A 27,265-nucleotide genomic window follows, 5' to 3' on the forward strand; every position below is an offset into this window, starting at 1 on the left:
GACAAATGCTACTGAATCCTCTCGAGCTTTAAGCTCTCGGGCTTGTTTTTTTGTTCCCTTTTCTCTTCCTCTCTTCAGATCTAACGTTGCGTTGTTGTTGTTGGGGTTGGTGTCTACAGAAAAACGATGACGGCTTGGAGGTCAATCACTTGCTGAAGCCAATGGAAGATGACAACCAAACAGTAGCGCCCCCAAGCCCTCCATAGTAGAGTTTGAAGCATTTGGGATTTTTTTTGGAACATGCATATAATGCTAGAAAGCTTATAATTATTATTGACAAAGTTGAAGAAACAGGAAAGAACTCCGAATTAACCATTTTCGCCAGGTTGACCAAATACAAAAATGACAAAATTGACAAAATTGAAAAAAATTGACTAAATAGACCAATTTCACTATAAATATTGACGAAATTGACAAACTTGACATAATTCATTGATTTGACAAAATTAACTTAGTTGAAAAAATCATAAAATTGATAAAATGTATAAAATTGACAAAATCGGAAAATTGGCAGAATTGACCAAATTGACGATGACAAAATGGACAAAATTCACTGAATTGACAAAATTGACAAGATTGATAAAACTGACAAATTTAAAAAAATTTAAAAAAATTGACAAAATTGACAAAAATAACAATATTGACAAAAGAGATGACAAAATCGACAAAATTCATTAAATTGAAAAAATTTACAAGATTGATAAAATTGACAAAATTGAAAAAAATAACTAAATTAACGATGACAAAATCGACAAAATTCACTAAATTGACAAAATTGACAAGATTGATAAAACTGACAAAAATCGACAATATTGACAAAATTGAAAAAAAATTGACCAAATTGACCAAATTGAAAAACTTGGCTTAATTCATTGATTTGACAAAATTCACATAGCTGAAAAAATCATAAAAATTGATAATATTTCTAAAATCGACAAAATCGAGAAAATTGGCAGAATTGACAAAATTGACTATGACAAAATCGACAAAATTCACTGAATTGACAAAATTGACAAGATTGATAAACTGACAAAAATCGACAAAAGTGACGAAACTGACCAAATTGACCAAAATGGCCAAATTGTCCAAATTCACAAAATTGACAAGGACAAAATCGACAAAATTCACTATATTTACAAAATTGACAAAATTGAAAAGATTGACAAAATTGACTGGCGAAATTTACAAAATTGACCCAATTGACTAAATTTTGACAAAATTTACAATATTTACAAATTGACAAAATTGACAAACTTGACAGAATCGAAGGAAATTGAAAAAAAAATTAAAAATCTGGCCAAATTGACAATGGCAAAATCGACGAAATGCACTTAATTGACAAAATTGGCAAAGCTGTCAAAATTTACAACATTGACAAGATTGACAAAATTGACTAATTTGATAAAACTGACAAAATTGACAAAATTAACGAAACTGACCAAATTGACAAATTTGACAAAATTGACAAATTTGACAAAATTGACAGAATTTTCAAATTTGAAAAAGTTGTCAAAATCATGAAAATTGTTAAAATCGACAAATAAACAAAATCTAGAAAATTGGTTAAATTGATAAAATTTACTGAACTAACAGTGCTGACAAAATCATGAAAATTGATAAAATTGACATTATTGACAAAATTTAAAAAAAAATGACCAAATTAACAAAATTAACGAAATAGACAAAATCAACAAAACAGAACAAAAATCTCAAAATAACAAAATTAAAAATACTACGCTTTCAAAATTTCAATATTTTTAATTTTCAAAATTTATTGTACCGATTTTATACATTTTGGTATCGTATTTTACTCTAGCATTTGAAATTTTATCCAATAATTTTATCTATGTATTTGTTTCATATACTTGAGAGGTTGAATTATTTGAAATACATGGTCAGGCATCTTTTTTCAAATTGTATTCTTAATTTTTATACCTCTTCCATTTTGAAGATATCATTGCTGTAACTCCAAAAGGAGTAAATTGAGTTAGATTATAATGTCATAAAAATGGAATCATACATGATATTCCAGAATCTAGTCATTCAAAAAGGTTAATTTATATGAAAATTATGATTATATAAAAATACTTTTATCCTAATAAAAACTTTGAATCTATATTTCCTAAATTCATTTTGGATTTATTGCGTATGAAATTCATTAATCATAATTCATAGTTCATTTTGTTTTACATGTACCCAAATATATTTTACAGGCTGTAAGAAAGGCTACAATCCACTGTAAAGTGTATTAAATCGGGTTTTTTGTCTAACAAGATATGAAGCAACGGTCTAAAACAATGTTGTTCACCGGAAAATTTCCATTGAAGACTGGCACAAAAACCATAAGCAGGTTCGGTTGCATAGGAGAAACAAAAATTATGTTCATTAATATGATATTCAAATTTCCCATAAAAACCTAAAATTTAAATTTACTTATGTAAACGTTACTTAAAAATTCTGCAAAAAAAATCAGGTATGAATTTTGAACAAAAACGAAGCATTTTAGACCCCAGGGTTTGAGAAATTTAAAAACGACCTCAAATTGACTCTGTCTATTATTAACGCCATTTGACGGTTTTTTTATTCTTCTGTAGCTTGAAAGTTTTCAGTTTTAGCAGTTTTACCAAATATTCTTCATAAAGGACAGTTCCATAGAAAGAATGAAAATTTCAACCATTTTTAAAATTTTTTATAAGTGATTTCAACTCCTCAGGAAGCATTCGCCCCTTTAAAAAATTTAGATCAATATGTCAAATATTGTTTGAAATATTCATTTTGTCGAGGGGGCTGTACAGTTTTTTAATAAAATGAAATCTTTTTTTCAGAAGTGTATAAATTCTTTCGCAAAGGTTATAATATTTATGCCTTTTTCTGTAATTAATTTGCCGGCAATTCAGGAATTGCACTTCAGTAGAGGATAGTTAAGGTACATTCTGCGTTATATTTTACGAATAAATCAGTTGAAAAAATAAAATACCAATTTCAAATTTAGAACTGAAACTCTAATGGTAACTCAATAACGAAATTCAAAATTGCCGATTTGTTCAATTTAAGCAACTGCCATTGAACTGCATATTTTTACTTTTTGATTTATTATCAAAATGATTTTTGCAAGCCGCTTGTACTTAATGAAAATGGGAGATGATTTTCTTTATTTTACCTGTCCTGAACTACAAATCTTCTTTTAATAAAAGTAATCACTGTAACGTATTTAAATTGCAACAAAGTATAGACAAAGTTATTGTAGTAGCGGTATTTTTTTATGTGGGAGGAATTATTTCATTTTCAAATAACAGAATTTTGAATCGCTGGGAACTCCTGATTTTTTTTTTTTCAATAATTCAGATCATGTGATGTATCGTCTATTATTTGTGGGGTAAGCATTCCAGATTTCCCTGATCTGTTCCTAACATTGAAAAACAAAGATAACTACGGATTGACCCAATTCAAGGCCGTGGAAGCGATTTTTCCAAATAAAATTTTTAGTTCATGAAATGATAAAACCTTAGGATAGGAGAATAACTTGGCCCAGATAGGGGTTTTAAAGTAGATGATAACTTAATTATTAGAAAATCATTTTATCCCATATCACCCTAAAACTTACAGTTTGGACTCAGGGCTTTTCACTTTTCAAAAAAAAATATGATATCGACAAATCGTAATAAAATTAGCAATTCTTATTCCATTATATGCATCGTCCCTGGTGACGATTATGCATGTTTATGAAATTAAGGTTTGCTTTTGTACCAGTGAAAAAAATGGCAAGGTTTAATGCCTTCAAAAATCCCTTAAAAGGTGTTTTACCCTCAAAAGTTACCAGTTTTTCATCAGAAGTGTATACAAGTTCTGAATGACAAACTTACTAATATTTCAAATTTTAATGTCTTCTTTTGAATTCCGAAATTTAAAGTTTTGAAGAAAATAAAAAAAAATATTTTGAGATTAGGTCTCAAAAACATCTTAATATAAGAAGATTAGAACTATGATGAGTCTGCGATTCAAAATAGAAAGAAATTTTCATTATTTTTATATTTTTAAATCTCTTTTTTCGAATCGATGATCTGTGATGTTTTCTAAATTCGTGTATTCTTTGTATTTTCAATGTTTAAACCAAATTTGGAATTATTTATTTCTTACCAGTTTATAATGCTCAATAAATTTCAATCCAAAAAAGAACTTCTTGAGAATTGGAAAATCTTTTTTCATTCCAATCTAAAATCGATTGTACAACGTAAACAAAATTCTATCAGCTTATGTTTCGAGATATCTTTTGAAATTATATCCCCCTTGAAAAAATAGGTTAAATTGATTAAATACATTGGCTAACATTACGAAGATTTAAGGTAGGTATTTTATGTTTTTTTTTTTTTGACAATTTCTTCCAATCCTGCATAATTCGAGAATTTTGACGATGTTCGATATTCCAACTGAATGGATTCTTTGAAAGATTTTCTTATATAATTTCAGAAAAAGGTGTTATCTTATCCATTAAAATTTCTAAAAACAGTATAATTTATTGTTGGAAACTAAAATATTTAGAAAAGATCTTAATTCTTGATAAGCTGAAAAACAGTAAAAAGATTCTAAATCTGTATTTATTCTCATGCAGGTTGCAGTTGATCAGTTATCAAAAATAGATTAAGTTAAAACTGATAAATTTTAAATAAAATATTTGAACCAAACCGAGTGTGATTTTTTTATTTAAATCCTTTTAATTTCTGATGAAGCTTGTATACTTTGATTAAATTAATTTGCACTTATTCTTCTGCATTTAGTTTTAATTTTAGTTGGTATGAAATTTTAATTTTGATTATAATTTCGTTTTCGGAACGCCATGTTCCTAAAATATAGTAATTTGTGCTGCCTTTAATGAATTTTTGAGCAATTTTCTATCTAAGAGTAAGAAGTTTTATTTTTAATAATTTTTAATCCTCAGGTCCAAATTTTCCATTCAATTTCATTTTTTTTTTCAAATTTGTATGATGGTTTTAAGTAGCAAGATGGTTTAAGGAATTAATTTTCTTTTTCATTCGTCGTTCATGGTAGTGTTCATTGTGCTCAGTAAATTTGAATTACATTTGAATAATCTTCACATTTGAGGCAGCGAAAAAAAAACAAGAATCTCGTATTTGATCCGCGATGTATTAAGAAATAGATCGAGAAAAAAAACGGGAGACACATTCCACCGTGACGTGAATTCACTTCTCCGGACTTTTCTAAACTGTTACCATTAGACCAATTTACCGTTGAATGAAAAAAAAAAAAAATAGAAGCAAATGGTCGCTAATTTAATTTCTCTTGAAATTGGTAAGGTTACTAAACAAATATTGTGTTTGTGTTGTGTTCGATTTCATTTGTGATGTTAATTCACGCTAGAATAAATCATTTTTGACTTCAGTACATATCACCTTAAATTCCTGTTCTCCCTGAAGATAAAGAATTCTTAGAACAAGTGGTGAACGAATCAATAACCCACAATTTTAAATACGTAGCTTTCTGATGGAACAAACCAAGTTATACATCTTTTTGTGACGTGATTTCTCTTGATTTAAACTCAACAAGGTTGTGAACTTAATTCACGTTACGAAATTTTAAGCTATTATAGCCATTCTTTGCAGGCTTCAAATTTATTCTTAATTTATTTATTCTGTTATTTCGACTTGTTGAACATAAAATCAAGCTATCTTTTTCTAATTTTTTCCTTATTTTGACTCGCGCTTACATAATAACATATTGAGGAATCGTGCCGTAAAAAAACTACTGTTTCTCAAATTTTATATTTAAAAGGAACAATTTTTTTTTTAATTTTATTCCAAGAGTTTGGTTTTTTTAAATGGAATTATTTGAAAAACAAATGTACCAAATTAGTTTTTGTAGAAATCCTTAAATCTGAAAGTTCAAGTCAGCTTTTAGAGCATATTTCCCTTATAAATTTTCACAAAAAATTAAGTTTTGTGGATTCACTCATTCTGTTCTAAATCAGCTGGATTTCAACTGATTTTTATGAAATTTAATGTTTCAGAATCCTTTTCAAAGAAGATCTTTATTATTTTTGTTAGAAATTATTTAAGTTTTATTAAATTGATTTTATTTAAATTAAAAAGTTTATTTTTTTATTATGTGACTTTACTCATTTGCGACTCTTTTGATCGCCTTTTAAAACAACTTCATCGAACATTAAAAAAATTTCTTTTGCTACACAAGGAAGCAATACTTGTTGGCAACAAAATATACTGTGCAAATAGCTAAAAAAATAAATTCATAAATTTGTAATTCATTATTTTATAAAATTTGTCAAAATTGACACTTTATTCATAACAAAATTTGATATTCAAAACTATACAAAACATGTAAAAAAAAATTTCTCTTTATTATGATAGTATTTTGTTAGTTGAATTATCGAAATTGTAGGGGATTTAGATATTTTTGTGTTCCAAGTTTTTTAAGAAAATTGAGATTGTGTATGTAGCGCCTTCAAAACGTGTAAGTTCAAAGTTAATAGCGATCGCCATGATATTTATCAACTAAATCGTTTTTTTTACTGAACAACACCACAGGAACTTATGTTTTGAACAATGGTCATTATTGCTGTGGCAACCAAACCTTTTCAAATTCATGTAAAAAATTATTCATAAACTGAACTACTTTCATCACGTAACTTTGATTGAAAAATTGTTGTTCACACACAAACATTTATCAACATTTCTACGCTGATGTGTTTTTGAAAATTTCCTTTTTTCCAAAATCATTTCTATAAAATAAGTTCATATTTCATGATCCGTAATGAAAGCAGTTTTTTAATTTGAGGTCTCATTAAAACTTTTTGAAATATTTTTTTGTGTTTAACACCAGCAAATAAAATTATTTTTATTTAAGAGTAAGATCATCTCAAAAACCCTGATAGTATTAAGCATATTCCACAACGTAAACTAAGTATCATATTAAAGTATTACATTTCATGGGAAAAAGTTTCTGAATGTCTTTCACGAAAAAGAGGCATTTCAAAAAAGGTATTTGTGATAAAAAAAAAATACAAAAAATTGTTCGTTAAGGAAACTGGGGTTTTAACAGAACCAAAAGGATAATTTTTGGCAATAAAAGAGACAATAAGACAGTATGAAAGAGAGTATTTTTTATGTTTGAAATTTACTAAAAAACCCAATTAATCTGAGACGATTGCATCAGCATGATGATCAGCTTTACATTTTTTTAACTGATGTGTATATTTGGAAGGAAATGTTCAAAATAGTAAGTCACCAGAAACAGCATTCAAAAAGACCGGAAAGTAAAGAAAAGTAGTTAGGACAAGGAAATTTAAACTACACTTCCCCATCAAGTGCTTCTCCGGGTTATTTTGTTTTAAACCTGGCAAAATCCGAGCATTTCATAACAAGATTTTAAACCAATATTCCAATAATATCAGGGCGAATTTGGTCAAAACCATTTGTCATGCCTCAACTAAAATCAAGAACGGAAACACTTGACACATTTTTTTGGTGAAAAAATTTATAATAAACCAATTTCACTTTTTCATTTGGAAAAATAAAAGATTTTTTTGGAAAAATATATAAGAAGGAGGATATTGCCAAAAAGATCAATTTTGTGCTACGTGTATGGGACAATGGGGAATCATGGGCCACCAAATCTAAATTGACCAAATAACATGCAAAGTTTATGAGTTGTATGATGTATGATGTAAGCTAACATCCTATGTAGCGTGGCTCAGCCCGTTTGCAGCGAACTATTCGCACATAACAACTCGATCTCGATTTCCAACTCATTGACTAAAAATGCCTTTGAGTGGACTGTTTCAAGGGAGTGAATGTACAAGTAGAGTAACCTGTACTATTCTGTGGGGTAAGGATCATGGGTCTCCACCGAAAGTACAATTTATTGACAATCAATTGAAAATCAAGCCATTGTTATGTGAAATGTTCCATAGGATGTGAAGACGAACCCTCCCTCTCTCTGCGACATGTTAATGAGGGTAACTGCCCAGTGCACTCTACCCTCCACATCGTTTCGATCAGGTGTCCGGATGGCCCTGCCCCACCCCCTCCAAATATGAATATATAGATGATAATAATAATGATGATAATAATGATAGATTTAGCAAACCTGTATTTCCTGAAATAAAAATTGAATAATTATTGAATGTGTATGAACAAAATGGTCATGACAAAAGTAAAAAAGAATGAAGGAGAGTACTAAAAGTAGGAAAGAACAAACTAATAGATGAATAAAACGATTGGCATATTCATTCATTCTTCATTCACCCTTAAATTTTTTGAGTTTCCAATGTTCAAAAAATTCTAAACATACAGTTGTGCCAAATCTTTTAGAAGTGACTTTTCTGCTGACATAAATCCTTTAAGAACCTTCTCTCAGATTCTTCTTAATTATTTTTATTAAAAAAAATCCTCCTTAATATACATATAATCATAATATTTTCCACAAAAAATCATCAACGCAATTGTTAAAACTTTCTTCATTTCCACTAAAAGTAGGTAGCTGAAATTCAAAAGCAAGCGTAACTCAGCATACCGCTATTAAGACACACTTTTAAAACATGTTAGATGAAATATTTCTTTAAAATGGTTAAGAATTACTCAGCGGATGTTTGAAAATTAATCTAGTTGTGGGAAAAAACCAAGTTCTCGATCAAAACTCAAAACAAATCCTTCGCAAATGAACTGAATGAATTCAACTACTAATTCATCTGATAATATATAAACCTATTCTCCTACATGTATTCGGGGCTTAGAACTCATAGATATTCAAAACATTCAAACAAAATATTCCAACAAAAAATAACACAAAATTGATATATTTTAATTAAGTTCCAACATTTATCTATATGTACTCATCAAAACATACAAAACAGGTTTACAAGTTTTGTCAGTAAATCTAACTAAGTAGCGTCCATCGCAGCGAAATATAAGTCAAACAAAAAAAACATCAGAAATTGCAACTCCAGCTTAAAGCTTCAATAAAAGATTTCAAATTATGTCGTAAAACAAATCCGAAAGATTCACAAGAACATTAATCGCAATTAATTTTAGAATCGAATGTAAATAAAACTTTTAGTGTGCTGAGCTGCTAAAATTTTTTTTTAGTAACGACGTGAATGTACACAGAGAGCAAAAAAATGCGGAGAAATGCTCTAATTTTAACCGCAATCAGAGAAAAAAAAATAATTAAAGATTGAAATTTGTAAGTCAGATGTTTAAATATATAGTCAATCATAATGGCCAAGAAATGTACACTGTGTATCTGTTTGTACCATACCTATCTATTTCAATCCAAGAAAATTATTATAGTAAGCATCAGTTGAGCAATATTTTTTTAAATTTGTTTAAAAGTTAAACTATACCGCAAGATTGTATTCGAAATGCAATAATTTCAATTCCGTTGTATTAAATGGCAACATTAACAAATAAAAATAAAATATTTTAAATATAACAAGGCTCACGAATCTGTTGCTGCGAGCTAATAAGATCTAGAAAAATAATACATATATCTAATAGAAGTACACTTAATTCGCGAGCTTTTGAAACAAACAAAAATGTTGAAAATTTGCATTAAAATGTATGACACAGTTTTGTCAGTGATTTTGGCAACTTCGGTTGTTCTGTTTCTACTAACGAAACCTTCTAGAGCTTTCGGAACGTCGATAAGATTTTATCGTTTCAGTAAATTGGAAACGATCCTTAATTTTTTTTTGCAATGTTGCATGCAAGCTTCAAAAATTGAATAAAACCTACTGAGTCACGCTGAGGAAATGTCAACATTTTTGTTCTCATTCCTGCAATAGAAGTTAGCAAGCATTTAGGAAACAATTTATATAAAACGTATACTTAGCTCGTATGGGGTCTTATTTCCATAGACATTCTCACAAATAGTACTCATCGAAGTGGTGATGAACGGTTTAAGGAACGGGGTACGAAGTTTTTGTAGGAAGTGACGACAGCGCACTCTGTTTGTCAATTTAGCTGGAACTTCTATACATCACCCCCCTGCGTTACTCTTTTCGCTTGCACGTCATCAACAGACCAAAAAACACAATTTTCATCGCGAAATTTTCGAATTGCTCTTCACTTTTTTAAACTTATTTCATACAACACTACCGCACTAAAACATCTATCATCGATTGACAAAAAAATCAATAAATAAAACTTTCAATATCACGCACAAATCTTCATTTTTTACTAAAGCAGAAAAACACGCGACAGCTCTCAAACAGTGCTCCCAGTACCTCGGACATGCAAAGTTTATGAGTTGACCCAAAACTATGATTTCCTAATTCATTTCGTTACTTAAAAGCAATTTCAGATGATGAAATAAAAAAGAGAGCTGTGTATGATCGCATAGATTCCAAAACCAGGTTCGCGAATGCTTTGGCAAAATTTCTTATATAGGATGGACAAAATACTTTTCATAACTCTTCATTTGGCATAAGAAAACTTTGCAGATAGGTAAAACGTATTATGAGTTCTGAATGTGTATAAAAACATAAAAATATAGGTGATTCAAGATGTGTGGCCCATGATTCCCCACAAGCTATGATTTGAAAATTGATTGCGTTTGTTTGACTTATTGATGTTTCATCAGAAATTCCATTTCCACGTGAAAGATCATGACCAAACTAAGATCATAAGCGTATGAGCATATTTTTGTTATGCACTGTAGGTTCCCCATCGATGAAATTAGCGGGTGTTTTTTTAATTTTGTAAGTAAATTTTTCTAACTTTTTTTAGCTTGATAAATAAAAGAAGCATATTATGCGTATTTCAGTCAACAACATATAGGAATATATGCTCATGCAAAGCGACGACGATGACAGTTGGTTTGAGATTTTTATCTCAACACACATCTGAGATATTAAAAGTGGCCCACGTTTCCCCATGGCCCACGATACCCCGCTCTCCCCTACTAATCGGTTCTTCAGAAATAAATTTTTATCTGATGAAAAATTCAGAATTTTTTGAAATTTTCAATACCTTTTAAATTGAATAAAACCGCTCGAATTCGAAAAAAGCGCCTCATACATTAATCAATTTTAGATTTAATCTTTCAACATCAGATCTTATAATCATGATTCAGAAAAATGAGTTTGGTCTTTGAAATTAAACATACAACAGATTTTTTTCGGATCCAGACGCAAAAAAATGAAAACAAACAAATACAAGGAAAACTTATCAGCGACAGACCCTTTCGGATTGATAGCTAGTTTTCGCAAAAGCTTTGACCCAAAATGCGTTCTAAGAAATGCATCCAAACAAACAAAAGGAAAAGTTATCCGTTGCGCTATCAGCTAATTTTTCTCAACTCAGCCCACAATGCTCATTCTCATAGAGTAAACAATGAAGCTCAAAGCCAAAGTTAGAAGCCAAAAGTCTCTGTGGTGATACGATGCAATCAGTTGCGTTTGGTTTTACGGTTCAAGGAAGTAGAAACGGAAAACTAAGAAAACGCACTATCTTAGAAACTTGAAACAAAAAAAAACAGACAAACAAAAACCTAGACCTAAGGAAATAAACGTCTAGGGAGGCAAAAGTGACTTTTATGAAGCACAATGAAGCAAATTACTGTGTGTCCTCTCATGAACTTCTCTCAGGGAGACGACGCAGTCATAAGCGAACATATTTGCGCAAATTAAAACCAGATAATGGGCATTAAGCAGCTGGGCGATTACAAATCTACTGACTCAGCGGTAGGTCGTATTTACTTTTTCGCGCTCCGTCTGGGAAGTCTCCAAGACGAAATGAGATGAAGGAAACTACCTTTTAAGATTTGTGCTTTCTGATAAACTTTTACTTTTCTTCTTGCGGCTGGGGAAGGGGTTGTGAAGGAACCGTTTTGTCTAAATACTACCGGTGTGAAGCTAAAGTCTTTCTGTGGATAATTGCAGAGTCACACACCGGACGGCCGACCGAAAGGGTCAATGGAACGCGAGGATTCTGTCCAAAGGTGAGTTCAGAAAGAGGGGCGTCACTAACCAACTTACTAATAGAGCTAATAGAGCAAGCGATTAAATACGGGGCTTTCGAGGGGAATTTGTCTTTAGGAGTATTAAGGTTCAACAACAGTCCAGCAGTTCAAGGCATTCAACAACAACAACAGTAACGAACGATAAATGGATGTCTAAACATGTAATGAACGAACGGGGTAAAAGGTAATTGAGATTGAACATTTCAACGAATGGGACAATTAGTCAAAAACAAGTACCGAAATAGTAGTATCTGTGGGCGCCTTGTCGGAAAACTGTACCAGAGAGTGGGTGGTGCCGTTCATTCCGCGAGTTGATTAATCAATGATGTAATATTGTTCCAGACATTTTTATCGCAAAATTTAGAATGATGATTTGTATCCGGCCAAACGAAATGGAACGCGCAATCGGAAAGAAAATTGTTAGTTGAAGAGTTTCTACCTTAAGCTGTGAAATTTTTGTTTGATCGCATATTTACAAAGGTATCCCACTTAACCGAGATAATGTAGATCAATGTCAGTTTGTCATCATTAAAAATATTAAGTTACTTAACCCTCATCTGTCCCTGAAATTTTCACCCGTTACAGTCCTTGGAGTGTCAATTTGACACTCCTGATTAAAACCAATATATGTATCTCTCTTGTTTTCAAACGATTTTTACAAAATTTATAGTTTTGGAAACCTCGATATGTAACTCAAATATGTATTTCAGACATTATTCAGCTACAATACTTCAGTTTTCCGTTATTCGAAGACTAGGAAAAAAAGCTTTTGAAAAAACAATGTAAATCAGATACGGAATGCATAAAAAAATTCACTTAGCTTCCGAGAAAGCTAAAGTTAGAAGCAATAGTTGCACATGCAGGTAAGGATATATTTTTTTGAAATTTTAAATGATCATGACTACAAAAATGTAAAAAAGTGGTGTAAAACCGTACTTTTTAATCAATGAATTGTCGAAATGGTTAAAATCAATCCAGATAAATTTTAGAAAAGGGATTGGAAAGTATCATATTTGGGTAGTGATTTGCAGCGCTTATGAAATACCACTAGTAGAAATTATATGAATTTTCTTTTTTGATAAATCTAAATTCATTGCGGAAATCTAGCGTGAATATACTAAAAATCCAGTGCAAAGTTTAAATTCAGCTTGCAAGAAAATCTGAGAAATTGCAAACTGAAAAAAATTCAAAAAGCAGCACCTTTGAAAATTCGTCAAAAATTCTGTCTTTCGTATTTTGAAAATCTTAAGATGCAAAAATGTGTCAACTTTTCAATCCTTCTCTCTAAATTTATCCGGTGTGACTTAAACAGTTTTGATGGCCCATTGATTGAAAATTACGGTTCAACACCACTTTTTTACATCTTAAAAAATATCTAAAAAATATATCCTTGTGTGCAACGTATAGATTCTAACTACAATATTCTCGGCAGCTAAGTGAATTTTTTTTTGCATTCCGTAACTAATCTACAGTCTTTTTTCCGAAGCAAGTTTTTCGGATTTTTTTTTCTAAGACTTTGAGAATAGGTGGAATAGGTAGAATAGTAGGTGAATAATGACTGAAAAATATATTTGAGTTACATTACGAGGGTTCCAAAACTATAAATTTTGTAATAATCGGCAATTTTCAGTGAAGTTGCCTAGTGATGTCATGTCAACATGTGCAAATTTTTGGGACGTTCTGTCAAGTGGTGTTAGAGAAAGTGTTCAAAAGAAATAAATCGACTTTAATTTACGGGCGCCAAGTGCGCCATCTATAATGCTTGCTTTGAAAAACCCTTTTTCAAAATCAAGGTTATTTTTGATTACGTTTACTGTTTCCTGAAGCTTTGAAAGTCAACGTAACTCAAAACTTTAAATTTCATCGAAGTTATGGCAAAATTAGCAGATGGTCCTCCTTCGACACAATCACAACATATTTTACTTTTTATAACTCCACCACAATTTTCACGTAATGGCATGATTCCAGATCCAATCAAAACAGAGTATCAATTTTGAAGAAAGGTCGCATATGGAGGGACACTGACTGATTTGCAGCTTTCACAAATTAGCAGTCACTTCAAGTGCTAGTCATCAATTTTTTCAATTTTTTCAATTTTTTTCCTTGTTTACCTCCGAAACATCCAGGTGAGATTTGTCAACAAAAATTTGATGCCCGCCCATGATTTCATTTGGGTGCCCTAACCAAATTTTTCAAAATATTTCCCCGCGAGTGGTCCAAATATTTTGCGCACGGTTTAACCACCCTATTTTGGTTATTTTACCGATGGACAGTTTTTTTTTTTCATGTATTAAGAAAGTCAGGTCTGTTCATTATACTGGTAGGCAAACCAGTAATTTAAAAAAAAATGTTTTATCACTTTCACAATCTAAATTTTTCAGATAGCGCTTAATAAATTCCTTTTCTCCATAGATTCAATCACTCTCACTTATGTTCAAAATAGGATTTTTCGTTCTTCAAGAAAAGATCGATTCAGGTAAACGGTCGTAGGATCGATCCACCTTAAAAAATCGGAGCTGCAGAACGACCTCTGAGAGATCGATTTTTTTCCATTTTTAACTAGGGAGAGCAACTTCTAGTAACGATTCAAATTAGGTACTCAATGTATCGAAATCTGCAGACAAAACTTTCACAAAAGCCAATACTGACTATATAAAGGGAGCCGGAATTCCTTATACGATACAAGTCGGGAAAATCCAGACAACAGTGATTTAAAAATTTTAAGCCCAAAATCAGGGCAAATTTGGGCAAAACCCAGGAGTAATTAAATTAAATTTTAGTTGAAAAGATTGATCTCCCAAAGATCGATTAGTCCTTGTTCAAAGTTAAGCTCACTGTCAGATACTTTATGACTCTTTGAATGATTTACCATATGAACTTCGATCAAGTAGTAAATTACCAGCTGTATTTGGGGTCTCACACTGGTACTATCCTTGTTTTTTTCGAGAATGCCCAAAAAATTTGGACAATGAGCTTCTGTTTTGAAAGCTGTCTCAAAACCCACTTGACAGATTGTCTCCAAATTTTTTCATGTAAACGTTACATAACAATCGTTTCACTGAAAATTTCATCAACTCCCATTCATGCATTCTAAAGTAATTTACAAAACAAAATGTTGCAATTTTTCGAGTACACTTCTTAATCAGCTTGAAACCTTGAAACGTTTGAGCAAGGAATATATTTGAAAGTTCTGGAATCATTCATTAAAAATGGCTTAAACAATCTTCATAATTTTGGTTAATTATGTTGAATTTGCAGCAATGAAAAAAATTTACAGCTACCAACAATATAATTTTCATGTTTTTGTGATCCCATTTTGAATTGGATGCCCAAATACGACGATTGCGAAAAATTTGCAGATTGAATTTTGATTTCTCAATCAGAATAATCAACAAGAGGTATCGAAAAAAATTCTTTATTACTATTTTTCATTTCATTTGTTTTTGCAATGAATATTTAAATTCGGAATACTCATTACAAATCTGATCACCTAATAAGAACTTCAAGCCAAAATTGTGAATTAGATCTTTTAATTAGAATTTGTAATAAATAGGAATCCAAGAAGCGAAGTTTGAATCAGAATCTCTCAATTTCGAACGTCTTATTTTTTGGTGTTGTACTTTGTTTTTGGGGTTTGTGTATCAATTTTAGAATTTAAATTTAAAATCAAGACTCCAAAAATGATTGTTTTGGAAGAACGGAGTTCAATCTGAATTTTTAATAATTTGTTCTGTATCATGATTCTTCATAAAAATATAAGATTTTAAACCGATTTTGAACACGAAGAAAAAAATCCTTTAAATACATTTTTGATAATGCTCAGAAAATGTATGAGTACGTACATTTGCATCAGTGACTCTGAATCATTATAAATGTAATTAAATTTTTAAATTGATAACCTAATTTTAAATCTGGAGTCAAATTGTCAATTTGTGAATCTTAACGTTTACTAGGTACTTAAACATTTCAAATTTATTGACTCCAAGATCGTATCCCATATTTGATTTATAATTGAAATAATTTATTTTTAATTGAAAATGTGGAGACTAAAGAAAAATTATTTTGTCCCGATAGAATCTTTCTTGAAGATATTAAATATTGTATGATAATTTTTTAATTGAGATTGATTTTGAGTTAAATTTTTGTATATCGATTAACCTTAGTTATTTATTTATATTTGAATGACATAAAAAAATAAAAGGATAAAAATCTTGTGAAGTGCTTCAAGCGGGAGTTTACTTCTCAAATTTAAAGTATATAGATTTTACAGCAAATTTTGCGAAGTCACCAAAATGATATCCAAGATCTATATACAAAAATGAAGCTCTGTCACCGTCTGACAGTTAAAATCAATGGAAATATTTAAAGAAAATTTTTGAAGTATGCAGTTAAAATTATTTGAAAAAATTAAACGCATTATAAAAACAGTCGATATTACTTTAAAACGTTTATTGTTTATTTGTTGCTGAGGGCAGCTCAGCATAGAAGCCATTTCTAAAAAATTTCAAAATTGAAAAATATGGCGTTTGGCTAAGCAGGAACATTTAGGTTTCTCATTCCATTCCTAGAAAATAGAGATTACAAACTTTGAGTAACGTTTAATAAAATAACAAGTTTGTAGGGAAATAGCATTTTTGATGAAGAATAAACAATGCTGACCTCGGGTACATTTGTGAGGTATTCAAAACTATAACGTGGATAATCAAAACTGAAATGCGGTATCAAACTATTAGATAAGAATGTTGATTTAGAATAAACTATGAATTTGAAATCCAAAATCATAAATAATAAATCTAAATGTAAGTTACAATTACTGAATTGAAAGCAATTTTTGCAAATTTAGCTTAGTAATTGCAGAACAAGGAAAAAAAACAGTTGAATTTTCCTTATTCAAACCAGACACGATAGGACAAAAAAATTAAAGCGAAGAATTTTTTTAACGCACACTTTTATGGTAAAATGATACCAAATTTTGCTATCATGCCCTTCCAGTAAAAATTTGTATTATTATGCCCGGATAAAGGTGGAACAATGCCAAAATTTGAGTCTCAACTTCCTCATTCGGATACCAAAGTTAAACCAAGTGTACGTTCCGCTGAAACCCTAAGATACCTTGATTAGCAATCGCTTTAAAATTAGTTTTAAGAGCACAACGCTGCCAGGTATCAAATAGCTACAACCAAAATTTGAAGCTTTTTAACAAATCATAAAAGCTTAATATCTTAATCATGTCTAGTATAGTTATGACAGAGAAATCAGCACTACGCTGGTAGTTACTGAATAAGTCTCAGGTCTAATGTCTTATGTCTCGTGTCTGAGATCTCAAGTCTCATATTTCAGGTCTCAAGTCTCAGGTCGAATGTCTCAGGTCTCAGGTCTTAGGTCTCAGGTCTCAGGTCTAAGGTCTCAAGTCTCATGTCTCAGGTCTCAGGGGTCTCATGTTTCACGTTCTTAGTCTCAGAGCTAAGATTTTCCCAACTTCAAAAAGATTCTAAGTGTTTTCCTTTGAAATGGACCTTTGAAAAAACCGTGTTAATTCGCGAAAACCGTGTAAAAAACCCGTGTTAATTCCCGAAAACCGTGTAAAAAATGCCGTGTAAAAAAACCGCGTAAAAAAACCTAGGTGTATTTGATTTTTAGCTAAATTTCAACTCAAACACCTTAATAAACCTGATGAAAATTGGATACCAAATCATGCTATTATTCTAAGTATTCTTATTTATGAAAGAAAATGAAACCTTATTGATGCCTTATCCAGAAGTTTTAGTAAAATCAACACTTTATCGTGCTATAATTTGGTAATTCATGTTGGCATCGAAAGTCTACTGTTTTCTACCGCTTAAGGCATCAAAATCTGCTCGTGCTTAGCTCGGAGAATAAAGCTAGCAGATTCAGATATTACACACCAGAAATTTCAATCGAAAAAATAGTTTTTACGCAAACATTTCGATATATTAATCAATATTATGCTTTCTCCAACTGTATTTTATTTGCACTTGCATTAATAGTCAAAAATTACATGGAAATAGAAGTCAAAGTGTGTTCTCATATCCATAATTCGAAAAATTATCAGTACGCATGTAATCAAAAGCAGATTTTTAGAAAAAATCAAAAATACAAAAAAAGCAGGAACGAGTCTCAAAACAGCGGTATTAAATCGTATAAAGATTACAAATGAATAATCTGGAAAACTCATAAGTATTTTAGCAATTTTTTTTAAATCGTACGAATTTGGTCAATTTAAAGGGGTCTTAGGTTTGTTCAAAAACTTCCAGCGTATGAAGAAAGAATTATTTCTTCAAAATTTGTAGATCTCAAATAATTATTGAGAAAAACTTTACTTGAGTTTTTAAACGTTTTTTTTAAATGAAAAATTATTTGTTTCATTTCAACTTCGGAAATTAAGTTTGAAGTTGAAGTTTGAAGTTTTACCAGCTTTTCTATAAAATTTCAAAACATTAATAATTTCTTTAAAAAAATATTTATAAAAAGTAGAAAAAACTATTTTCAATTGCTGTTTAGATATGTAACGCAGAAACTTGCAAGAATGTGATTTCTTATGATAGTTTATTCTCACACTTTATCTAAAAAGATAAAGAATAAATTTAGTAAACAAAGCATTTTTTTTACTTAAACTGAGAGAAAAAAATATACACAATGCATTTTGAGTAAACAATACTGTTTTAAGTTTTTTTTTTAATTTCTAGAAAATAGTACTTTTTTAGTTTAAAATTTGATATTTGTGAAATCTCATGAAGACATTTATTTTTTAAAAGGATTTTTTTTATTTTAACTTGCATGACTTTTCACTTAAATGAAATTTTTCGTTGAAATTTATTGATAAAAGTGAATTAACTATCACACTATTATCTCAAAAATTTAATAATTCTTAAATATTTGCGATCATTTAGCAATTTTGCGAAAATTGGACTTTCTGGACTTCTACCATTCAAACTCAATATTTCAGAAACTATCCAGCGCTATTTTTGAAGATTGAATCTCATATGAGGCAGGTTTCAAGAAATTCTCATTAAATTAAAATCAATTTCAGTAAATTTATTAAAATCATAACATTCAGATTTTAAAACACGAACAAATTATTCGTTCCATTTCTTTTTCTATATAATTTTTCCTAAAATTTCTTCACTGATCAGTGTATGAAAAATTCGCCCAAAAATAAAAAGAAATAGCATTTTTCGGCGATATCTGAAAATATTGTACCTCACGTAACTTTTTCTCTAACCAGTAGAATTTTTTTAAATTTCTCACATACACTAATGTCTTTTTTCACGCGGTTTGATTTTGCTCAGTTTTTCTAACACGGCTTTTTTTATGCGGTTTTTGCCATAGATATGATTTTTCTACACGGCTCTCGCGAATCAACACGTTTTTTGAGCGAAAATATTCCAAATCCTATACGGAATTCAAACCGCGTAAAAAAAACACTAAGTATTAGTTCCATTTTTCAGAAATTTTGCTGCAAAATTTCCATAAAAACTATTGCGAAATTTCAAAGATATTGCAGTTTTATAGGTGAAAGTCCACAAAGTCCGATTTTCGTTGAATAGCTTTATTTCAGGTCAAAAATACGTTTGAAACGTCAAATTTTGTGTGTTGATAGTGTTAAAGTTGATTTATCTTAAACAGAACAAAAAAATATCCGAGTAAGTTGTAATGAATATACAAAGTTGAAGTAGTTTCTATGCAATTACATCACACCTACATATGAACGGCACTATACTTTCTCATTCAGTTATCGGTATAATGTCCTTTTGAACTGAACTCAGCATTTAAATTTTCAAGATAACGGATATTATTTCGGTTAAGTTAACCGCTATCGATCATTAAGTTTTTAAAACTCAAACAAATGTATGATCCGAGTATTTCAGAGTCAAGATATGTAACGAAAACAAACTTCTATAAACAAACGAACACAAATATTTGACAGAAAGTTCACACAACATAATGGTGCGGTGCCTAGCTTATCACTTTTTGTTCATCAACTAAAAACAAAAACGGAAAACACGTTTTCTACGTTCCCAAATTCAGAAAAAAAAGGGGAACAGGAACATACACCAGACCAGAAAAATAAAACAACAAAAAAGATCGACAATATATCGGGCAAGATCCCACTCACCTCCATTCTTCTGGCCCTCGGCGAAGATGTTGGACTGCATCCGGTTCTTGTTCATGCTGCGTGGAGTTTGCTGGTCGGCTCCAAAGATATCGCTGCTTCCACCACCTGGAGGCTTCAGGACCCTGTCGAAAAAAAGAACGAGAAAGGAAACAAAGAACGGGATTTAATTGAAGGTTCTTAGAGTATTCTGTATCAGAAACATTCTAACGGAAAGTTCTAATTGGGATTAGGTTCACTCAACGGTCCCACAGCCAGAGGTCGATTGAAAAACTTACAAAATTAGAAACGGTTATTTAGTCGAAAATCACACGACTTCGTATGCTTTCTACAACAGATCCTTTCGTGTTTGACCTGGATTAATTCCGAAAGATTGGGAACACAAAATGTCGTACGGACGTATGTATTCTGGACCGAAACCGTGTAACTAAACGTGGTCGCCGGGGGTTTTTCTTGATGAAAAAAATCCGAATGAGCTGTTTGAAATTCAACCGAAATCGAAACACACGCGCAGAACTATTGGAGAGATGTGACGTCGATGGTGGACAAAAGTAAACTAGGACTAGTTCAGGAGGACACCGTAAAAGAACCGTCGTGGTGCTGTTTCGTCCGTTTTGCTTTGTGCTGATATCGTCTCCGTCCGTTGTTGTTGGTTTTGCCGTTGTTCTTTGCCCCTTTTACTGCTGGATTCCTTGTTCTCGCACCAGAGTTTATCGCGAGGCCGGGTGTTATAAAGCTGGTGGTGGTGGTGTTTGGGTCGAGTATTTCTCCAACTTCAACTCATCACACTGGAGTTGTGTGTACTTATATTTATGAGTTCAGAAACATTCATATACACACATATATGTAGGTACCGTACCAGACCAGCCGCCATCCATCAGCAAGTAAACTAGAGTTGAGCCTTGCTGGAGGTCGTTGTCGTCTGCTGATATGGATGCCGTGCCGTGCCGGCAGTCCGTCTGATGGCTGGATGGGTTCAAGCTAGGGCTACCAGTGAAAATTTGGCATAAAAGCTTGCTAAGGTTTATACGTTTCTTTAAAGCTGTTATAAAACACCTACAAGTAGTATTCCGTGTAGAAGTTTTCAAGACAATATCACTTGCACCTTGTAAAACTTTAGGGACTCAAAAATCCTTCGATAATCTTCTCACCATAAAGACAACTGTTACAAGATATTAGGCAAATTGTACCTATTTTTATATTTTGCTTGCTGACCCGGTGTGCTTTGCTAGACCTTAAAAAAATTGAAACTGGCAATAATCATTTTAATTTCAATTTTTTTGTAAAATATTTAGAATTTCATGTTTCAAATAATTTAAATGAAATTTTTCCAAGTGAATGTCGCAATTAAGTTTAGAAATGCAGTAAAAAATGATTTATCAGAATATTCTCAAAAAGGAATTATTTTTCAATTTTTCAAAATCTAATAAAACCCCCCACTCCCCCATTCAAAAAATCGTCTTCTATTCCTTTTTTATCTTCGTACTGCAAAGAGGGAAGGGTCTAAAACCATCAAAGAAACATTTATTGTTCTCAAATATGCTCTCATGCCACATTTGATTCCTTTTTCTCTATTTCTTAAGGGTTTTTTTTAATGAAAATTGTAAGGTTGACTCCCTCTCCCTTTCTTATCTCCCGTATGAACAGCGTAAGGGATATTAAAAAATCAAAGCAACACTTCTTTAAAATTTTCTCGATTCGTTCTCGAGTTAATCATAATTTTGTATGGGTTCCCGAATAGGATTGCACCGTGAAAAAACCATGAATTCCATATTCACAAACTATAAATTGTATGGTTTACACAATGATTATTATCTTCCTCGATACCGTGAATGCACATTGGAATTCATAGTTTTCGACCATACATTTCATCGTTTTGACGAAAATAACCATGAAAAAGGGGTATTGTTATGCAGCGTGACCATGAAAAAAATGGCGATTTTCCATACATTGGAAAGCCAAAAAATATAAAGTTCATGGTTCTTTCAGCTTCCAGTTTTTCATGGTAAAACCATGAAAATCCGATTATTTACATTGTTAGCCCGCTGAAATAAAAATCTTTGCTCTTTTTGGGGTGTTTGTTATTGTTTTTGATTATGTCATCATTTTTATAATTTTTTTTAAACTAAAAACAAATGAATTAATTTACATTAACTATTTATTTAAAGAATCTTTAACACTTTATGAACACTTTACTCACGCACTCTAAATTACGAATAATTCGCTGGATTTTGATGCTCGCAACTCCCGCATCTCATTGCTGCTCGTGGCATCCGTTGGCTACCGCATCCTGTGCCACTCGTTAGTGTGTCGGTTTTACACTGCTGGAATTAATAAAAAAAAGGTTCTTAATCTGTTTGCCCTTTGGACAGCTTCGATATTAAACTTACCATTGCGCCCATTTCCGATTACTTCGAACAAATTCACAAAAAAAACCTCGAAAAATTGACTACCGGCCGAGCGAGAATGAAAGAAATAGAAAAAAAACACGTGCCGCGGCTGTCAAAATATTAACCGTACACGAAAAACTTGGAGTGTGTAAATTCTTGAATTAAGCTCGGATGTTCATTTTACCATGAAATACAAGATAACATTAAAATTCACTGGAAAATGAATGTGATACCATGGTTATCTCCTATTCGGGTTGATCTCTCCTCCCTTCCTATAATTCTACTGGGAGAAGAGAGAAATCTAAAAGCATCAGGGAAACATGTCTTGTTCTCGAATATACCCCCATGCCATATTTCATCCCATTTCTTCGATTAGTTTTTGAGATATTCAAAAGGTGACTACCTACCCCTTCCTATCACTCTACTGGAAAAAGGGAGGGGTGTCAGACCATCGAAAAAACTTTTCTCGTACTCGAATACCCTTTCATGCCAAATATGGTTCCATTTGCTCGATTAGTTTTCGAGTTTTTGTAGATTTGTATCAGTGACCTCTTCTTCCCACCCTTATCTCCCCATTTCCCCATTCAAAAAATTGTCTTCTATCCCTTTAACTTTCTCCCTATTGCAAGGAGGGAAGGGTCTCAAACCATCAATGAAACATTTAATGTTTCCAGATATGCTCCCATGCCATATTTTTTTCCTTCTCTATTTCTTAAGGGTTATTTTGAAAGATGTAAGGCCGAGCCCGTCTCCCGTTCTTATCTCCCGTATGGAAAGAGTGAGGGCTCTTAAAATATCATAGCAACATTTCTTCAACATTTCCTCGATTCGTTCTCGAGTTCTTCATAAAACTGTATGGGTTGATCCCTCCTTTCTTCCTATCAGCCTACTGGAAGAAGAGAGAAGATTAAAAGCATCATTGAAAAAATGTCAACATCTCTTTACTGGAAGAAGGGAGGGGTATCAGACCATCAGAGAAACTTTACTTGTACTCGAATACCCTCCCATAAAAATTTGAGTTATGCTTAAAAAACTATACGGGAGACTCCCCATTCTCCCCTCTGTGTCCAAAACTCGGAATATTCATAGAAATATTTTTCATGTCCGAACATCATCCCATGTCAAATTTGGTAGCATTTGCTTGATCAGTTTTCAAGTTATCAAACAAATTTCTTTTGTTTGGAAGGGAAGGGCCCCAACCCATAATAAGAACCTTACTTGGCCTCCTTTATGGTGTAGAGAGACCACTGCGACCAGTTGTTAGATTTTTTGTCGCATCACCCCTTAACATTTTTTCTTGTACAAGCTTTCTTGCATCTGAACAAGGGAGTAGGCGTTGTCCTGATGGCAGCGCAAGTTTTTTTCGGGTTCGAGAAAGTTTCAATTAAATTGTTTTTTTTTAAATTGAATAATTTTCATTATTAGTTGGAATATGAGTAAATGAAGTAGCTGGAAGTCTACTGAATCTCTGATCGCCGGAAGTGTTTCAAACGGGCTTGTGGGCACATTTCATAAAATTTGCATCGAGCAAAAGGCAAAAGTTTGGACAATTGAAGTGAAGTTTGTGACTCCAGTGCGTTTGATTTAGTGTAACTCTAAGTTTACGAAGGAGTTTCACTGATAGATCTAACAAATTTCGCCGAAATAGCGGAGGTTGTATTTCGGTAATGGTTTGTGGATTTAAAAACATGCGTGAACATGTGTTGAGGCTGCAGTTTATTACACATTTCGTGATAATCGTCGTCGATTGTTCTTATTAAATAATTTCCTGGGATACCAATGAATTAAATCACAATCAAGAAAACAAAAAACTTGAAATTGATGTTTTGAATGTGATAATTGAAGAAGTGATCGTTATGTCGAGTTGGTGTGGGAAAAAATTTGGCATTTTGGCCAATCGCCGTGGTGATTTCTGCATGCTGCGATCAAATAAGTTTTTCTAATATGGTTTTTTGGTCGCTTAAAAATACCCGAAGCCTTTTCTGAAAAAAAAACGACAAGTATCCTAAATATCATTTTATGAATTTTAGATTCCTTTTTAAAATCAGGTAAACATAAAATAAATGTTAAACATAGGTAAGATGCAAAACATGATTTAAAAGTTTATAATGATCGTAAATTCAAAATAGCTCAACTCTATTATGGGGACTTAGTGGAAGGTAGGACAGGGCATCAAACGAGCGGAAAACTGATATACAATGCATTGCAATGGATTGTGGGTTCAAGCCAGCCGGAGTATCTCGGCAATTTTGGAATCATGTGAAGGGTACTAAGGTACCTTTCCAGGATTCTTAATTTGTTTCGAACAGTTTGAAGGGAATGAGATGATTCAAACCTTTCCCAAGCCAGTGGTAACGGACCCCTTGGATGTGCTGCAATTTTTATTGATGAGTTAAGCATGAACAATATTTGAACATGCGATCGAGACTTCCCGTACCGCCTCGGGTCGAAAGACCTTTCAGCCACTGGTGAGTTCTCATACATACATTCATACATACATTCATACATACATACATACATACATACATACATACAAGCTTTCTTGCATTTGGTTCACTTTCAAAAAAAGCGTTTTCGTTACATCTGGTGTGCCTCAAGGCTCCCATCTCGGTCCCTTTTTATTTATCCTGTATGTCACATTAGGGGATTTTTTATATTATCTGACAATTTGCGCCGGGGGTCATCAGATTTTCCCCAAAATTGAAAATTGGGTTCATTTTTTCGACTTAAAAACACAAGTTTTTTTTCAGATTTCTATCATTTTTATTAATCGAGTTTGATTCCGTTAAATTTTTTTGTAAATAATATAAAACTAAATTTTAAAGCTACATAACTCTGTTATTTTTTAACGGAACTGATAAAATACCACATCAAAACACATTAAAGTTTTAATAAAATATTAAAAAAAAATTTAGTAATGATCTTAAACATGGAAAATTGTAAATAAACTTTAAATGATGTCTAAAAGTATCATCGATTTTTTAAACCACTTTTTGGTTTCCCAAACACAGGAGCTGAACATTTTTATTATTGGCAATGAGTATGCTTTACAATGATCTTTGACCGAAAAGTTAATGTACTCAGTGTATGACCAGGCTATAAAAGCAACATTCTTATTACATTTACAAAATGATATTTAGATTATTGTTTGAAACTTGACTAAGTTTTGCTCTAAACACTTTGCAAAGTACAAAAAAATAGTGTTATTTACCTGCTTTGATAAGCACTTTTGTTCCCATGTTGTTAGAAGGTCGCGCTACTGCATACGTGAGTGCAGTTGTTCATCCCTTATTTGTTTTCGATGCAAAAAACTCTTAAATTCAGAACTCTTAAAGTAGACATTGGCCCACTTTGGTGTCTTCAGATGAAAGTTGCACGATAAATAAGACTATACAATGGTATTATTTACAGAATATTCGATGATGCAGCCGGTACTTTTAGACATCTTTTAAAATTTATTTACAATTTTTCATGTTAAAGGTCATAATTTAAATTTTTTTTAAATATTTTATTTAAAAAGCTGAAATCTAACGGAATCTAACTCAAAAAAAAATGTTAGAAATCTGGAAAAAAAACAGGTGTTTTGAAGTCGAAAAATTGAACCCAATTTTCAATTTTGGGGAAGATCTGAAGACCCCCGATAATTAAGAAAAATCCCCATTACTTATCTACTGAGTCAGCTAAACATTCATGTATACGCAGACGATATGAAGTTTTATATGGAAATCAATAACGAAGAAGTTTTTAGGATGTTTCAAAATGAAATAAATATATTTTACAAATGGTGCAGTAAAAGTCTTCTTGAACTAAACGTGAAAAAGTTCAAATATTTTATTCACCAGAAAATTTAATGCGGATCTTATGAAATTGTTACATTAGGGAATGAGCCTGTGGAGAGAACCAACAGAACATAGATTTTATTTTGGCTTAAACAGCAGTTAAAAAGTGCTTTTTATGGTAACGGGCACTGAAGAACCTAACCTTGTAGCATTAGACTGAGTCGATTTGGGTTCATTTTTGAATTTCTCAAACCCCAAAAGCTTCGTTTTGGTCCAAAACTCATCCATGGTTTTTTGTAGAATTTTTAAATAACGTTTAGATACATGTGTCAATTTGAAGCGGAAGATTGCCTTTGGAAAATTTATAAAGTGACATGAAAAAACATCGGCAGGTTTGGTTCCACGGGGGGAACAAATATTTTTTTTTTTAGAATTCCCATTCAAACCTTAAAGTTTATATTACCTGAGTAAACGATACATAAAAATTCTGTATAAAATCATGGATGAGTTTGGAAACAAAATAAACTTTTGAGGGATCAGGGTTAAAGAAATTCCAAAATGACCCAATTTTTGTCTCATGAACATATTCCCTCATTTAATTTTTCTAATTTTTCATCCCATTAAAATTCAAATTAGGCATTTCCTTATGATGACAAAAGAGTCGAAACTGCTGCATCTTTTACTAAGTTAAGAATAGGACATAACTTCTCTAAATTATAACCGGTCACCCTATTCTAACTGTTCCATGTGTGAGAAGTACCGCGGCGACGGCGGCGGGATCATTTCTCTGTGTGTGTAACCGACCGACCGGCTCGATTGAAGGAAGGATACCGAGCACAAAACGGAAACCACGAAACCGAGAAAAAATAAGTATAGGGGAGAATAGGGAAAACGAAAGAAAACAAAACCGAACTTCAGCACGTCCACAGAGCCGGAGGAGACGGCACAGAACAGACCGATAGATGACAAAC

At 31.9% G+C, this 27,265-nt stretch overlaps 1 protein-coding gene across 9 annotated transcripts in view; it reads right to left on the minus strand.

The window, feature by feature from the left end:
- LOC129750907 (microtubule-associated protein Jupiter) overlaps positions 1 to 27,265 on the minus strand; it is a 619,733-nt gene that overhangs the window by 467,162 nt on the left and 125,306 nt on the right. For 6 of the 9 annotated variants that reach the window (XM_055746098.1, XM_055746097.1, XM_055746094.1 and 3 more), the window contains exons 3-4: positions 20,129 to 20,250; positions 12,229 to 12,264 (exon numbers count right to left, since the gene is read on the minus strand). In XM_055746098.1, coding sequence (XP_055602073.1) covers positions 12,229 to 12,264; positions 20,129 to 20,250 — 158 coding nt within the window. Of the gene's footprint in view, positions 1 to 12,228; positions 12,265 to 20,128; positions 20,251 to 20,403; positions 20,690 to 27,265 lie in introns of those variants that run through there. The other 3 variants (XM_055746101.1, XM_055746102.1, XM_055746100.1) reach the window with 3 other exon arrangements.

This window comes from Uranotaenia lowii, chromosome 3 (assembly GCF_029784155.1).
Source record: "Uranotaenia lowii strain MFRU-FL chromosome 3, ASM2978415v1, whole genome shotgun sequence".
NCBI classification, from domain to species: Eukaryota; Metazoa; Arthropoda; class Insecta; order Diptera; family Culicidae; genus Uranotaenia; species Uranotaenia lowii.